Source organism: Petaurus breviceps, unplaced genomic scaffold (assembly GCF_028583685.1).
Source record: "Petaurus breviceps papuanus isolate PSGF00001 unplaced genomic scaffold, PetGlider_PUasm1.0 140, whole genome shotgun sequence".
NCBI lineage: Eukaryota > Metazoa > Chordata > Mammalia > Diprotodontia > Petauridae > Petaurus > Petaurus breviceps.
Genome location: NW_027185698.1, coordinates 43,393,055 through 43,408,084, shown reverse-complemented (window position 1 = coordinate 43,408,084; position 15,030 = coordinate 43,393,055). Strand labels below are relative to the sequence as shown.

Genomic DNA, 15,030 nt, shown 5'->3' with positions numbered 1-15,030 from the left:
TTCTCAAAAATAAAACTGCAATAATCATTGCAATGTGAAGCCTGAGATTGAAGCCTGAATAGGTATCACTGTTTGGTACCAACACTCCTCAGTTTTCCCGTTGGCATGAGAGACCTGCATCATGCTGAGCCAAAAAAACTGGGGCCATCACTGAGATCCCCTCTTTAGGATTTGGTGAGGGAAGTTACAAAAAGGAAACAAAACAAAATTCACGTGCAGACATGATAATATGATTAACATTGCACTGAGCACTCCAGTGCATTTCTGATACCTGATGCCATGTGGTTCCATGTTATGTAAATGACAAGAGAACCGAGCAACCAAGAAAACCTGGGAATCTTATCTGATCAAAAGGGATACCAGTTTGGTCTGCCTTGCTGAATAAGATTCTTTTCTGAAGGAAGGAACACAGCATTTTCTTGTCAGCTCTGTGTGTGTGTGTGTGTGTTTTGTGATGAAATACTGTGTATCAATATGGATGTCAAAGAAAGCAAAATCTAGAGCCTGGTAAAAGCAAGTTCTTCACTCTACCGGTGGGTAAACTTAGGGCAGAAACTTTGGAAAAGAAATCTTTTGCTGTACAAAAAAAAAATCACTTACTATGTGTATTTTCCCCTTTGGACAAGAAGTTATTTTCCTACTGGTTTAAATACATTCTCCTAAGACAGGCCTGCATCTGATTGAAAAAAAAAGTGACTTAAGAAATGATTTATAAAATTATGCCATAAATGATATATTGCAGGTTTTACATCCTTAAAGTGTAAGTAAATGTTTAGGACTTTTTGAATAAAAATGGACAGTCTGAATATCTGTCTTTTAAATATTTTTGGTTTCATAAACAGCCCCACATATACAGTGCCCTTGTTTTGCAAAACTTCCAAAAATAAGTAGTATTTTGTACTGAACCTTAACCCCAATTATCAATGTCCCCAGCATTTTTTGTATTATTGTTATTAATGGTATAATTAAAACTCATATTCCCATCTTTTTTAAACAACCAAGAGGTGGAAGAAATGGTATCAGATATAATGAATTCTCAAAAATGCCCACCCCATGCAAAACAAGGTAATAATAAAAGAGTAGAGCTTCAGAGTTATTGCTATGATTCCCAAACAAAAGGCAACAACAACGTCCATCTCTGGAAACTCAAGAGTTTCCTCTTCATTTCAAAGATAACTTTGCCTCTGGACATATTCTGTGTAAATTTGGTAATGTTTGGCCAGAGTTTATTTACTAAAAAGGCTAGTCAGCAAAAGGAAGAAAAAGTCTGCCAAAAGCTAGTGAGCCGCTCAGAGCTGGTTTTCTATAAGGAGGACACAAAGGACTGTTTGGGAGATGGGCAGCAATGCAAGCCTTGGTAGCTTAAATATGGACCCCCCCTCTCTTTTCACAAAGTGTGTTTCTCCTGTGTCATATGGCGTCATCATGTTAATGTTAGAAATGTGTGGAAGACTATTGCAGCCCCAGCGCTATAGGCCCCCCAGAGTTCCCTTTAGCAGCTTAGGAAAATGCAATAAAAACCATCTGTACAAAATATATTATGGTGGATGCTTAAAGCCTACATGTTCCTGACAAGGGCCTTCTTCTCAGTTAATTCTTGGCTTACATCACATAGAATTTTAGTCCATGTATGACTCATTAAATAGATCACTAGTTTAATATGTCAAATACCAGCTTTGTCACTGTAGAAAGGCGTGACGTGGAACATGTAACAGTGAGTGCAAACACGGACAGGTTTCATCTGACCATAACGAGGTAACGGTGCAGAGTGGGAAGAGCAGCGGGAGCAGAAAATCTGAAACACACAAAGAGATGAGCTTGTTGACACAAGTTCAGCTTCTGCACACTAGCTGCCCACTCCACAGTCCCTTCAGCTGGGCCTCCATTAAGGAATGTTAACTCCCTTTGTGGGTTTCACTCTATTTCTCCCAGTCATCTTTTTAAGTTTTATTTCTGAAAAGTGTCCAAAAGGGACATGAATAGACAAGGAATGAACTTACTAGGACATTTTTGCTCAGAGATGCCATGTAAATAATTAAATTAATATAGTTTTTAAAAAAAATTAAACTAATTCCTTAGCTCCACTGCCTATTTCATACCCCCCAAATTTAGGCAAACTACCTTGTAATGCAACCCTCCTATAGGCTCCTCCTATAGTAATATGGAAAAATCAATAAATCACTTAAGCACACCTTGGTAATGGGAAACTCAAAACTCACTAACAATATTTGGTTTCCTGGGCTAGGAAATTTTAGGAGAATGCTTTTAGTAATTCTCCTCCCTAAACAATGACTGCTCAGATTACTGTAACATGCATATACCCTCAAAAGAAATTGCTTTGCTTGCTTCTTCTTAATGTAATTTACCCTGGTGGCAGCCATCTTGATCTTTTGCTATTTCAATTATTATATTTCACTGTATCATCATTTCTAGTTCTAAAAGTAGCTCTCTTTTTTTGAAATGGTAGTCTTATAGCCAAAAATCCAATCTGTCCTCAGTAGTACAGGCTATTGGAATAATTGAATCCTAGGGGGTGTTGGCAGTGCTCTGGGCCATGGCATTAAGAGGAGGCACCTGACACTTTGTTCAGGCTCTCTTATTCAGAGCCTCTTAAAAGGCAGTATTCAATCTACATTTAGATATCTGAAGGAATAGAGCTTCCCAGGTAGAAATACCGCTGTTTTCCAAGCTTGGCCATTTGTAGCCCTTTGGCCTCTCTCCCCCACTGACATCAGTAACATACACGTCCCCCTCTAGCTCAGTACCTTGCCACAGCTCCTACAGTGGTGCTTCCTCCGAATGACAGTGAAAGGAGCTTTGCATGCTGTGCAGTAGCTGCAGGCTTCATCTGGTACCCATTCAGGAGGATCTGTCCAAAACAGAAAAGCCAAAGCAGATATTGCAACAAGCTGAAGGGAGAAAAAGAAACCCAGCAAACTTTGGGTCATTGTTGGGGGGAGAAGAACTGAAGACGCTTACCCTAAATACAGATGTTGAGGCACCAAGTGGAATCTGTTCTATAAATACACAGTTTAAGAGCATAACAGGTTGGATGACGAGGCTTGATTTAGATAAACAAGATAAAGACAGAGACCTTTGGGTTCTGAATTTCCTTTTCTGCTTTCCTCTCTTTATTTATACTTGATGAAAAAATATGCAGAAAAATGTCTCTGGCCCTTTACTAGTGTTGAAATTATATCTGTCTCAAAAACACAGCTGAAGGATCTACCCTTTTCCCACCACCTCTCGGATTTACGACATTTGCTGTGCACTATGGTACTACAGTCAAGAGCCTAGAAGAAAATATCCAGCATTCAGATGCATCAATATAGCCCAACTAGTTCTGAGCTGCCAGTGGACAAGTCCAGCCAGCAGGGACCTGATATCTCCAACAAACTGCTTTAGAAGTTATAGCAACTGATTGGTTCCCAACAAGAACTGAGTCAGCTCAATTCAATATGAAACACTGATTGTATTCTGTGTGCTGAAAACTGCTAGGCAGAGGCAGTGAGCGCCAAGTAGATAAGATAAGCAAAGATCCTGTCCTCATGGAGTTTACAGACAAGCAAGGATTGTACACACAAGTCATTATAATATAAAGTAGGCAAGTGTAGAAGAGAAATACAAAGTATGAGCAGGTGTGAGGATGGAAGGCGCACTTCTGATTAGGTCAGAGGCAGGGGATATCAGCAGAGGTTTCGTGGAGAAAGTGAAATTGGTAGTAAAGGATTGCCTGGATTTTAATGTTTAAAGACAGTAGCAGGATGTAGGAATGGGAAGACATGCTAGGAGAATACTGTATATAGTACAGGCAGGTATAGGCAGGTGGTAATAAGAATTTTATCAAGGTGGTAGCTGTAGAAAATAGAGAGGAGAAAAAGAAGGGGACTATAACTCAAACTATTATATAGCACCAATCAACAAAACTATTTGGTATTAGTTAAAAATATAAAAGTAGATCAATGGAACAGACTAGACAATGAAGAATAAAAATATCAACCAATTCTACCTGGCATTTGATAAAAACCCAAATATAAATTATTTAGAAAAGAACTTCCTACTTGAAAAGAATTTCTTGGGGGTGGGGGGTGGGAAACGCCAACCACCCCAGTCTATCACAAATTAGATTCAGACCAACATTTTACATCATTTTACTACAATAAACTCAAAATGGCCATATGATCTGAATATTAAATAACATAAAAAATAAGAGACAGATCATGTGACTTTTATAGCTACAAATAGGGGGTGAATTATTAATCAAACAAGGGAGGGAAACAATTTCAAAAGATAAAATAGATAATTTCTATGAAAAGAAATTGAAAGGGCTTTGCATTAATAAAATTAATGCAACTAAAATATAGAGTAACAAGTGACTGGGAAAATATTTACCAAATATCTCTGATAAGTGTTTGATATCCAAGATATGCAGGCAACCTAATAGAAATAATATAAATTTATAAAACCAAAATTCATTTCTCAATAGATAAACAAAGGATGTGAATAAAAACATCTCTTAAGAATTTAACTGCAACTTATTAACAACCATATGGAAAAAAACTCTCCAAATCACCAATAGTAAGAGAAATGTAACTCAAAATAATGCTGAGGTTTTGCCTCACACCCCGCAAATTGGCAAAGATAGCCAAAGAAGTTCCAAATGGGCAATAATGGAAGGATTATGGAAAAATAGGAACACTAAGACACATTGCTGGTGGAGCTGTGGATTGGTCCAAACACAGGCAATCTGGAGGCAAAATGACTAAATGTTTATGCCTCTGGCTCTATTGTTAGGTATATACCCAGGGAGGTTTATGACAAAAAGAAAGGTCCCACCCATATGCATCAAAAAATCTATGGCAACACTTTTTTTTTGTAGTAGCAAAGAACTAGGAACAAAGTAAATACCTATTGTTTTTGGAAGGACTATACAGGTTGTAATACATGATGCTAATGGAATATTACTGTGCATAAGGAACATCATGTATGTGATATATACAGAGCATAGGAAGACATATGTGAACTGGTGCAAAGTGAAAGAAACTGGCAGGAACAGCATCCTAACCCCTCCTCCTCATGCAAGCCAGGCTGGTTTTTCCTTAAAAGGTATTGAGACCTTCCTTTTGACTTTGGTTAACTCAAAGAACTACAGGCTCAGAATGCTGAGGACACTTCCTTATTGCCTGAGTTCAAAGAAGCCACAAGGAGCTCCAGAGGATATTTTGATGCTTGACTGCTGAATCATGATGGGTAACTCAGGCAAGTGAGCTTCCTTTAGCTGAATGAATTCAAGGCATCCTCAATGACTATCTTTGTTGAGTATGCTTCTCCTGCTATGGCTAAGCAATCTCTTTTTTAACTGTTGTTTCATTTTGTTCCAATATTGTACTTAAAGAACTAGGTGGCTGAACTGAGTCAGGTCCAGTCCTGAACATAAGAAGCAGGAAAACAATATACACAGTGACTATAATAATTTAAATGACAAGAACAAAATGGTCAAAACTCATATTGTGAAATTACAATGACCAGGGCGGCTGGGTGGCGCAGTGAATAGAGCACCGGCCCTGGAGTCAGGAGAACCTGAGTTCAAATCCAGCCTCAGACACTTGACACACTTACTAGCTGTGTGACTTTGGGCAGGTCACTTAACCCCAATTGCCCTCCAAAAAGAAAAAAAAAGCAATTACAATGACCAAGCATGTTCCCAGACAAGTGAAATGAAAATGTATCTTCCCCAACTTTTCTTCAGGTGGGAGTAGAACCCTGAATATGTTTGCCAGACTATTTCAACATGTTAATTTTGCTAAACTGTTTTTTTCCTTCTTTGTTATAAGTCACTTCTCTCAAGAAGTTGGGAGAAAGATACTGAGAATTGTAAATAACATAAAAACAAAAGTTATCAATAAATATTTATTTAAAAAATAAATGTGACAGTCCTGTGGGAGGGAAAAGAAAGGAAAGGAAGGCATATATGGTATTTTGAAGGAAAATCAAAGGCACTTGAAAATTGATTGGATATGAAAGGTGAGGAAGAGAAGTTTAAAACATGTATGATTAGTTGGTCTTTGGTGTCATATATCTGGTGTCAGATATAAGGAAGTCAGAAGGAATAGCAGGTTTTAAGGGAAAGTTCAATTTTGTATATGTTGTGACTGAGAAGTTAATGGAACATCTATATGGAGATGTCCAATAGTTACTTGGAAATGTAGGTCTGGAACCAACAAGAAAGGTTAGGTATAAAGACATAAATTTTTTGGAGTTATCAGTAAAGTGTGTGACAATGTTATCTATAAGAAAGAATACTGAAAATGGAAAGAATGGAGAAAGAAAAGAGCTAAGAACAGAGTGCAGGAAATATCCAAATTGGTTTTAGGAAGAGGAAAAGGAGATATAGAGGAAAGCAATGGCCTGAGAATATTAAAGAGAGTAATAAAGATCAATGTGTGTGTGGGTGTGGGAGCAGTATTAGAGGGGGAAGGGATGGTTTTAAAAGCACATCAGGAAGAAGTTAGCCTTGGCAAAGATCATGTACTCCTGTAATGCTTCTCCAGATGAAACAGGAGGGATAGAACTGGTACAAAGAACAAGAACAAAGCAAATCATAACAAAAACCTAAAAGAAGGGTTTCAATAGGCAGTAGGACTGGGGTGTCATAAAAAGGCTGGGATTCAGGGATTCTCAGTGCCCATCCTACCCTTCACAGTTCTGTGGCTGTGTGGCCCTGGGCAAATCACTTCTCTTTTGAGCCTCAGTTTATCCATTTATAAAATAAAAGGGTTGGACTAGGGGGCCTTTAAGGTCCCTTCCAGATCTGCCATTCTACCATTTCATATAATATCCAAAAAATGCTCTTGAAGTCAAATATAACTAGATTTTTTTGTTGTTGTTTTGCTTCTCACTGAATCTCAGAAAATCAAAGAGACTCTTTAGGTAGGTTCTCAGAGGTCATCTAGTAGAGACCTTCCCATTGTATCTCTTCTAGAATGTCCCTGACAAGGAATCATCTACTTCCACTCAAAGAGCTCTGGTGATTCCTCTCACCCACCAGCTCCTGTGGGGGCCCATTCTTCTAGAGGGCAGCTTTACTAGGATTTGAACCAAGGTCTTCCTGACTCTAAATCCAGAGCACAATAGGATCATGGATTAAAAGTGACCCTACATATTATTGAGTTCAACCCCCCTCCCTGCCATTTACAAATGAGGAAACTGAGGCACACAACGGTTAGAAGACTTATCTGAGGCCATGCAGTTTGTAAGTGTCTGAGACAGGATTTGGACTCAGATCTTCCTGACTCCATCTATCTAGAATCTAAAGTTTCCTTTCCAAAGCCATTCAGTGCCTACTACACACATGGCACTGTGATGTTTGTTCTAAAGGACACAGAGGTATAATAATAATAATACAGGGAGCCCCAAAAGTCTTAGTGCAGGTTAAAGATGAAAACCCCTTGTATGTGTGCTCACTTAAAGGAACAGTAGTAACAGTAACAGTGGTTTCTTTTTTGTTTTTGTTTCTCAAACCTTACAATACATATGATGAGAGTAAAATGTCTCATTTGATTCTCACAACACCTTGTAAGGAAAGCACTATTATTACAGATTTGCTTATGAAGAAAGGGAGACAGAGAAGTTAAATTATTTGCTCACTGGAGCAGAATCAAGATGGCGGAGTAGAAGCAGGTCTTCCCTGCACCTCCAGCTTCCACCTTCCCCAATTCATGTAAAAGGGGACTCTGAACAAATTTTGGACCTACAGAACCCACAAAATGACACAGAGAAGCTAACCTCCCACTGAGGACAGCCTGGCAGGCTGGCAGGAATCAGCCAGCACAGTGCTCTGGGAGCCGAGCCCAGCCCCACAACCCAGGGTTTTAGCCCCAGGGCGGGCCTGACCAGCTGCCAGCTAGAGGGACTCTAGATTACCAGCAGCTGTGGCATTCCAGAATTAACAACACATACATGCTAAGGACAAAGTGAGAGGTCAGTGCACAGTGGACTTTGGGACCCAGTAGTTGGGAGTGCATCAGCTTTTGCCCCCAGGGTGAGAAGCTTCTGAGGGCTGTGGCACAGCCCCTACCACATGGCAGCTTCAGCTCCTGGCCTGCAGACTGTAGGAGGACCAAGCGACCAGTCTGAGGGGTAATCACTCTTGCTTTAACCTGCTTGGATCTGGATTGCAATCTAGGGTGGAGGTCCTGGGGTGTGTGTCCAGTTTGCCAGAGTGTGTGGAGGCTTCATCAAGGGCACCCAACTAATACCTCCGGCAGCTTAGAAAACCCCAGCATTTGGTATGAAGCTCCCCTGTCTGGTAGCAGAGTCCTACTGTGGCAAAAAGCTTAAAAGTCAAGTAATTGAGTGGCAACATGACCAGGCAAAGGAAACAAAGCAAACAGAAGAACCCAACATTAGACTCCTATTTTGGGGACAAAAAGGATCAAAGCATGGAACAGGAGGAAGACAGTGAAGTGAGAACTCCTGCACCAAAAGCTTCAAAGGAAAATACAAGCTGGTTACAGGCCATAGAGGACCTTAAGAAGCAGATAAGAGAAGTGGAAGAAAAATTGGGAAGAGAAATGAGAATGATGCAAGAAAATTATGAAATGAGAGTCAACAAGCCTGACTGAGGAAAATCACACCTTTAAAAATGGACTAACTCAAATGGCAAAACAGGCTCAAAAAGGCAATGAGGAGAAGAATGCCTTAAAAAGCTGAATTTTCCAGGTGGAAAAAGAATCTCAAAAGCTCACCGAGGAGAATCATTCCTTCAGAATTAGATTGGAGCAAATGGAAGCTAATGACTTTATGAGAAATCAAGATGCTGTTAAATAGATCCAAACAAATGAAAGAATAGAAGGCAATGTGAAATACCTCATGGGAAAAACCACTGACCTGGAAAATAGATCCAGGAGAGATAATTTAAAAATTATTGGACTGCTTGAAAGCCATGATCAAAGAAAGACCCTAAAAATCATCTTCCAAGAAATCCTCAAGGAAAACTGCCCTGATGTTTTAGAACCAGAGGGCAAAATAGAGGTTGAAAGAATCCGCCAATCACCTCCTGAAAAAGAAAACTCCTGTGAATATTATAGCCAGGTTCTGAAATTCTCAGATCAAGGAGAGAATATTACAAGCAGCCAGGAAGAAACAATTTGAATATTGTGGAAGCACAATCAGGATAACCCAGGATCTGGCAGCTTCTACACTGAGGGATCAAAGGGCTTGGAATGTGATATTCCAGAGGTCAAAGGAGCTGGGATTAAAACCAAGAATCACCTACCCAGCAAAACTGAGTATCATGTTTCAGGGGAAAATATGGTCATTCAGTGGAATAGAGGACTGTCAAGCATTCTTGATGAAAAAACCAGAGTTGAATAGAAAATTTGACATTCAGATACAAGAAGCAAGAGAAGTATGAGAAGGTAAACAGGGAAAAGAAATCATAAGGAACTTATCAAAGTTGAACTATTAACATTCCTACATGGAAAAACAATAATTGTAACTAATGAAACTTTTCTTAGTATGAAAATAGTTGAAGGGAAAGAAATATATATATATATATATATATGTCTATATATGAGGGAATGTGGGCATATGAATATATATGTGAATGTGTGTACATATATTTACAGGTATACATAGGTAGAGGTCACAGGAACAATTTAATAGGAAGGGATGACACTTAAAAGGTTAAATTAAGAGGTGAGAGAGGAATATAATGAGAGGAGATTGGAAGAGATAGAATGGGGTAAACTATCTCATATAGAAGAGGCAAGGGAAAATGGTTCAATGGAGGGGAAGAATAGGAAGGCAAAAGGGAATGCGTCAACCTTATTCTCATTCAATTTGGCTTGGGGAGGGAATGAAATACACACTAAATAGGGTATCTCAAACTACAGGAGAGTAGAGGGGAAGGGGATATGAGGGGGGATGATGGAAGGGAGGGCAGGCTGTGGGGGAGGGAAGTCAGAAGCACCCACTTTTGAAAAGGTACAGGATCAAAGTAGAGAATAGAACAAGTGGGATGTGGGATAGGAGGGAGGGAAATATAGTCAGTCTTTTACAATATATCTACCATGTTAATGTTTTGCATTAGCTACACATGTACAACTTATACTGAACTGCTTATCGTCCCAGTAAGGGCAGGTGACAAGGGAGGAAGGGAATTAATCTGAAATTCAAAGTTTCAAAATCAAATGTTTAAAATATAGATACAGATATAGATATATACATACTATTATTAATACTATTTTACATGTAATTGGGAAATAAGATATACAGGCACTGGGGCATAGAGATCCACCATGCCCTACTGGAATAGTTGAAGGGGGTATGGGAGAAAATATGGGAGAGAGCAGATTGGAGGAGGGGATATCCTGTGGCACTGCTATTTTGGGGTGGTGTGTAGGGGAAAAATGGGGAGAAAATTTGTAACTCAAAATCTGATGGAAATGAATGATATAAATCAGAAGTTAATAAAGCATTTGAAAAATAAAAAAAATAAAAAAAATTACTTGCTCATCGTCACACAGCTAAGTCATTTTCAGAGGCGGGATTCAAACCTAGAGTCTTGCTAACTCTAACACCAGCACCATGATGACTATGAAAAAGTAAGTAGCTTACTACGCAGCCTGAAAAATACAAATATAATAATGGTTAAATAATAAGTCAAATGCAACAGAAGAGACATACTAGGCAGTAAGCAGGACCACAGCACTTGGAACTGGAAGAGACCTTAGGGACCACTTTAGTCCAACCCCTTTACTTGATGGCTGAACAAAATGAGGTACAGAGAGGCTAAGAAACTTGTCGTTATCATAGCCAAACAGCAAGAGTCATGAATTCTAAACCCAGATTCCCGGATCCCAAACTCAGTGCGCTTTCCACCCTACCTCCTTTTCTCTGTGCTTAAATGTCTGATGAGTGATGCTAAGAATAAATGCTATCAGAGCTTAAATCAGGGAGAGTGGTCCAGGGAGGCTTTGTGGAAAAGGATAAATTTGAAAGATGGCTAGGATCTGCCTGGGGGGAAAAATGAATGTTTCAAAGTTAATTTGCTTGTTTGTGTCTCCTAAATTTCTGTTTATTCCTTTCCTATGGATGTTTAAAATGACTCTCTTTAAAAAAAAAAAAACCTTTTGCGGGGCATAACTGTCACTTCTTTCTGCTTCCTTCAAAATCTATCCCTGTCCTTATTTAAACAAATAAATAAACATAATCATGCAAAACATCCACATACCATTCCTCCCTGAAGATGTAAATCTCATTCTGTATATCATATCAGCACCTCAACTTCAGTGCATCTAGAAATAAACTCATTATCCTTTTCACTAAACTTACACCTGGCTACACGGTATTTTGTGGGGTTTTTTTTGGGGGGGTGTATGAAAGGAACCGTCGTTCACAAAGTCTCACATGTAACTAATCTTGGGCTTCTCTTGGATTCAAATCTCCCATCTGATACATTGCCATGGCCTGTCAATTTCACCTCCACAGCATCTCTCCCATCAGTTCACTCCTTGCTCTTCCAACTTCATCACCCTAACTACAGGCGCTCATTTTTACCCACCAGGAATACTACAATAGCCTCCTTGCCCAGGTCTTTCCACCTTCTTTCTCTCCTCTCCAAATGATTTTTTATATAGCTTCCAGAAATCTGTAGTAATGCCCTATTGACCCCCCTCCCCCCCAATCAATCCAGGCTTCTCTGCCTAGCCTTTAAGATGCTCTATAACCTGCACTCGTTCCATCTTTTCAGTCTCACCTCTGAGACAATTCTCTGTCCCCAGAAACACACCATGTTCTCAGAACTCCAAGCTTTTGTTCAATCTGTTCCCTATACTTGGAATGTTCTTCCTTCCGATCTTTACCTTTTAGCCTCCTAATAATAACACAAATAGCTAGCATCTATATAACAGTTCTAGGCTTGCAACACACTTTATAGATATTTTATCCTCAATAATCCTGGAAGGTAAATAGTCGGTCAGTAAACATTTATTAGGTGCCAACTACATGCCAAAGGAAAGCAAGAGAAAGTCCCTGCTCTGCGAGCAGAAACTCCCAGTATAAGGGGGGAGATGACATGTGAACAATGAAGCACAGATAAGCACAGACAGGACAACTTGGAAATAATCAAGGGAGGGAAGGTTCTAGAATTAAGGGGGATCCGTAAAGTCTTCTTCTACACACTGGGATATTAGCTGGGACTTGAAGGAAGCCAGGAAAGTCAGGAGGCAGAGAAAACATATGGAGTTGGCAAATGGAATGTCTTGTTCAAGGAATGGCAGCATTGTCATTGGACCTCAGAGTTACCTGGGAGGAAGTGTGTAAGAGGTAAGAAAACTGGAAAGATGGAGGGAGGGGTAGGTGATAAAGGGAACTGAATGTCAAACAGAAGATCTTATATTTGATCCTGGGGGTGACAGGGAGCTACTGAAATTTGAGTGGGGTAGGTGTGATGTGGTCAGATCTTTGCTTTAGGAAGATTGCTTTCAAAACTGAGTGAGGTGGAATGGAGTAGAGAGAGACAAGTAGCAGGAAGATCAACTGGCAGGTTATTGTAATAGTCCAGGCATGAGGTGATGGGGGCCTATACCAGGGTAGTAGTGGTGTCAGAGGAGAGAAGGGGCCACATGCAATAGATGTTCCTTGGCAACAGATTGGATGTAGGGAGTGAGAGGCAGTGAGGAGTCAAGGACGACACCTAGGTTATGAGACTGGGTAACTGGAGGGTGGTGATACCCTAAACAATAATAGGGAAGTTAGGAAGAGAGGAGGATGTTGGGGAGGTAAATAATGAGTTCAGTTTTAGATACACTGAGTTTAAAATGGGACATCCAGTTTATGGTATCCAATAAGCAGTTGGATATGGAAGACTGGAGGTCAGTATAGAGGATAGTGTTAGATAAGCAAATTGAGAAGGAATGGTCTGTTAGAAGGGGAATCAGGAGACAGCAGTGTCATGAAAACATAGAGAGAAAAGAATATCAAAGAGAGGCCTGGCTAGGTAGTGCAGTGAGTAGAGCACTGGCCCTGGAGTCAGGAGGACCTGAGTTCAAATCCGGTCTCAGACACATTAACACTTACTAGCTGTGTGACCTTGGGCAAGTAACTTAACCCCAACTGCCCTGCCTTCCCCCATCCAAAAAGCAAAAAAAAAAAATGTCAAGGAGAAGTGAGTGACTGGCAAGTATCAAGGAGAAGAGGGTGGTTAAAAACTGCAAAGAGGTCAAGAAAGATGAGGATTGAGAAAAAAATCATTAGATTTGGCAATTAAGAGAGCATTAGTAACTTTGGAGAGAGCACTTTCAGTTGAATGATAAGGTCAGAAACCAGATTTTGTAGAGTCAAAAAAGAGAATGAGAAGAAAGGAAGTAGGGGTACCCAGTAGCAGCTAAACTCTCAAGGAGTTTAGCCATAAAACGGAGAAAATATGGGATGACAGCTAATGGAAAATGGATGGGTTAAGTGAGGGTGGTTTTTTGAGGATGGGAGAAGAGATGGGTATGTTGGCAGATGAAACAGAAAAGTAGTCATTAAATAGATTAAAAGTAAGTGAGAAGGTAGTAATGATAGAGGAGGCAATCGGTGGAAAAGACAGAATCAATTGGGATCACCTGTAGATGTAAGAGCAAGGAAAAGGACTACCTGACTATGTGAAACAGGAGTGAAGGAGGAGATAGTGGCAGAAGGCATCTGAGGGATGAAAGATGAGAGAGAGGGAAAAGTGGAATGAATGGCTCTTTTTTTTTTAAGCAATCGGGGTTAAGTAACTTGCTCAAGGTTACACAGCCAGTTATTTCTGGGTGTGGTGCTGAGTATCTGAGCCTGGATTTCATCCAGGTCCTCCCGACACTGGAGCCGGTGCTCTTACTTGCTGAACCACCTGGCTGCCCCTATGAATGGCTCTTTTTAAAAAAGTAAAGTAAAAGGTAAGGTTCTCAGCTTAGAGGGTGCATCAGAGGAGCTGTGGGATATTTGAAGAATGAAAAGGTATGGAAAAGTCACAGTGACATCTAGGATAGTGAGTTAACTAGGGAGGTGTAAAAGATTGCCTTATATCAGTGAGTAGGCAGTTGAGGTTATATAACATAAATCTGGAGTGGACTTAGGCAGCAGTTTTGAGATGTTCTTTCAGCTTTGTTCAGCAGCCTGTGTGTAGGAGTGAAGGCAAAGGATAGTGGGAGGGATCCAAGATAGGCTTGGCAGGGTAAGATTGGCAATACAATAAGGGGTAAGAGATTCAAGAGAAGAGGACAATGTGGGCTTGGAATCCTTCACCAGGCATTCAAGATAGGGAAGGAAGGAAAGTCTAGCTTGTGCATGGAGAGATGGCCTGGGAAAGAACTGAAGGGTGGAAAGACTAGAGGTTGTAATGAGGATGAAGAACAGGGTTTGGGGTTGCAAGACAGAAGGAAAGGTGGAATAACAACAGATTGTGATCAGATAAAGGATTTCAGAGTTCATGAACATGGAAGTGGTACATTTGTGGGTGATGGCAAGATCACTTCACAATCATCTCTGTGTGTGGCTGAAGTGAGGGAGAGGAGTAGAGTGGGATGAAGAGTTGAGGGAAATGAGCAAGCTAAGGAACTATGAGATTAGGGTGCATGAGGGATGGTGCATTCCCTTAAACGAAGGCAGGAATAGAGAGGAGAGAAATACTATGGTCGAGGCACTGAACTCATGGAAGAAAGAAGAGCGTCCTAGAGGTTTGTAGACAGCTGCCAGAATTCTGATAGGATGACAGATTCATGATCAAAACATGGTTTGAATGAAAATGAAAGGAAGAGAGGTTACTTAGTTTTGGCAGTAGAGAGAGAGAACCTAGAAGTGGCAATGGGGAACAAGGTGTATTCTAATTCCCTCACCTCAACCAGAGAGCTAGGAGGAAAGAGGGAGAGTGTAGCAATGGCAAAACAGGGAAGTCAGGGATGCTGTTTCATCAGGAATTAGTTCTTGGTGCTATTATTATCATCCCCATTTTAGGAAACTAAAGCAGATCAAGGTTAAGTGACCTACTTAAGGTCACAC

General features: G+C 40.2%; 1 protein-coding gene across 1 annotated transcript in view; it reads right to left on the bottom strand.

Moving 5' to 3' along the window:
* Positions 1–1,629: 1,629 nt before the first annotated feature.
* ZFYVE28 (zinc finger FYVE-type containing 28) overlaps positions 1,630–15,030 on the bottom strand; it is a 221,647-nt gene continuing 208,246 nt past the window's right edge. Inside the window, exons 12-13 of the mRNA XM_069071015.1 lie at positions 2,766–2,869; positions 1,630–1,795 (exon numbers count right to left, since the gene is read on the bottom strand). Coding sequence (XP_068927116.1) covers positions 1,664–1,795; positions 2,766–2,869 — 236 coding nt within the window. The 3' untranslated portion in view covers positions 1,630–1,663. The remainder of the gene's footprint in view (positions 1,796–2,765; positions 2,870–15,030) is intronic.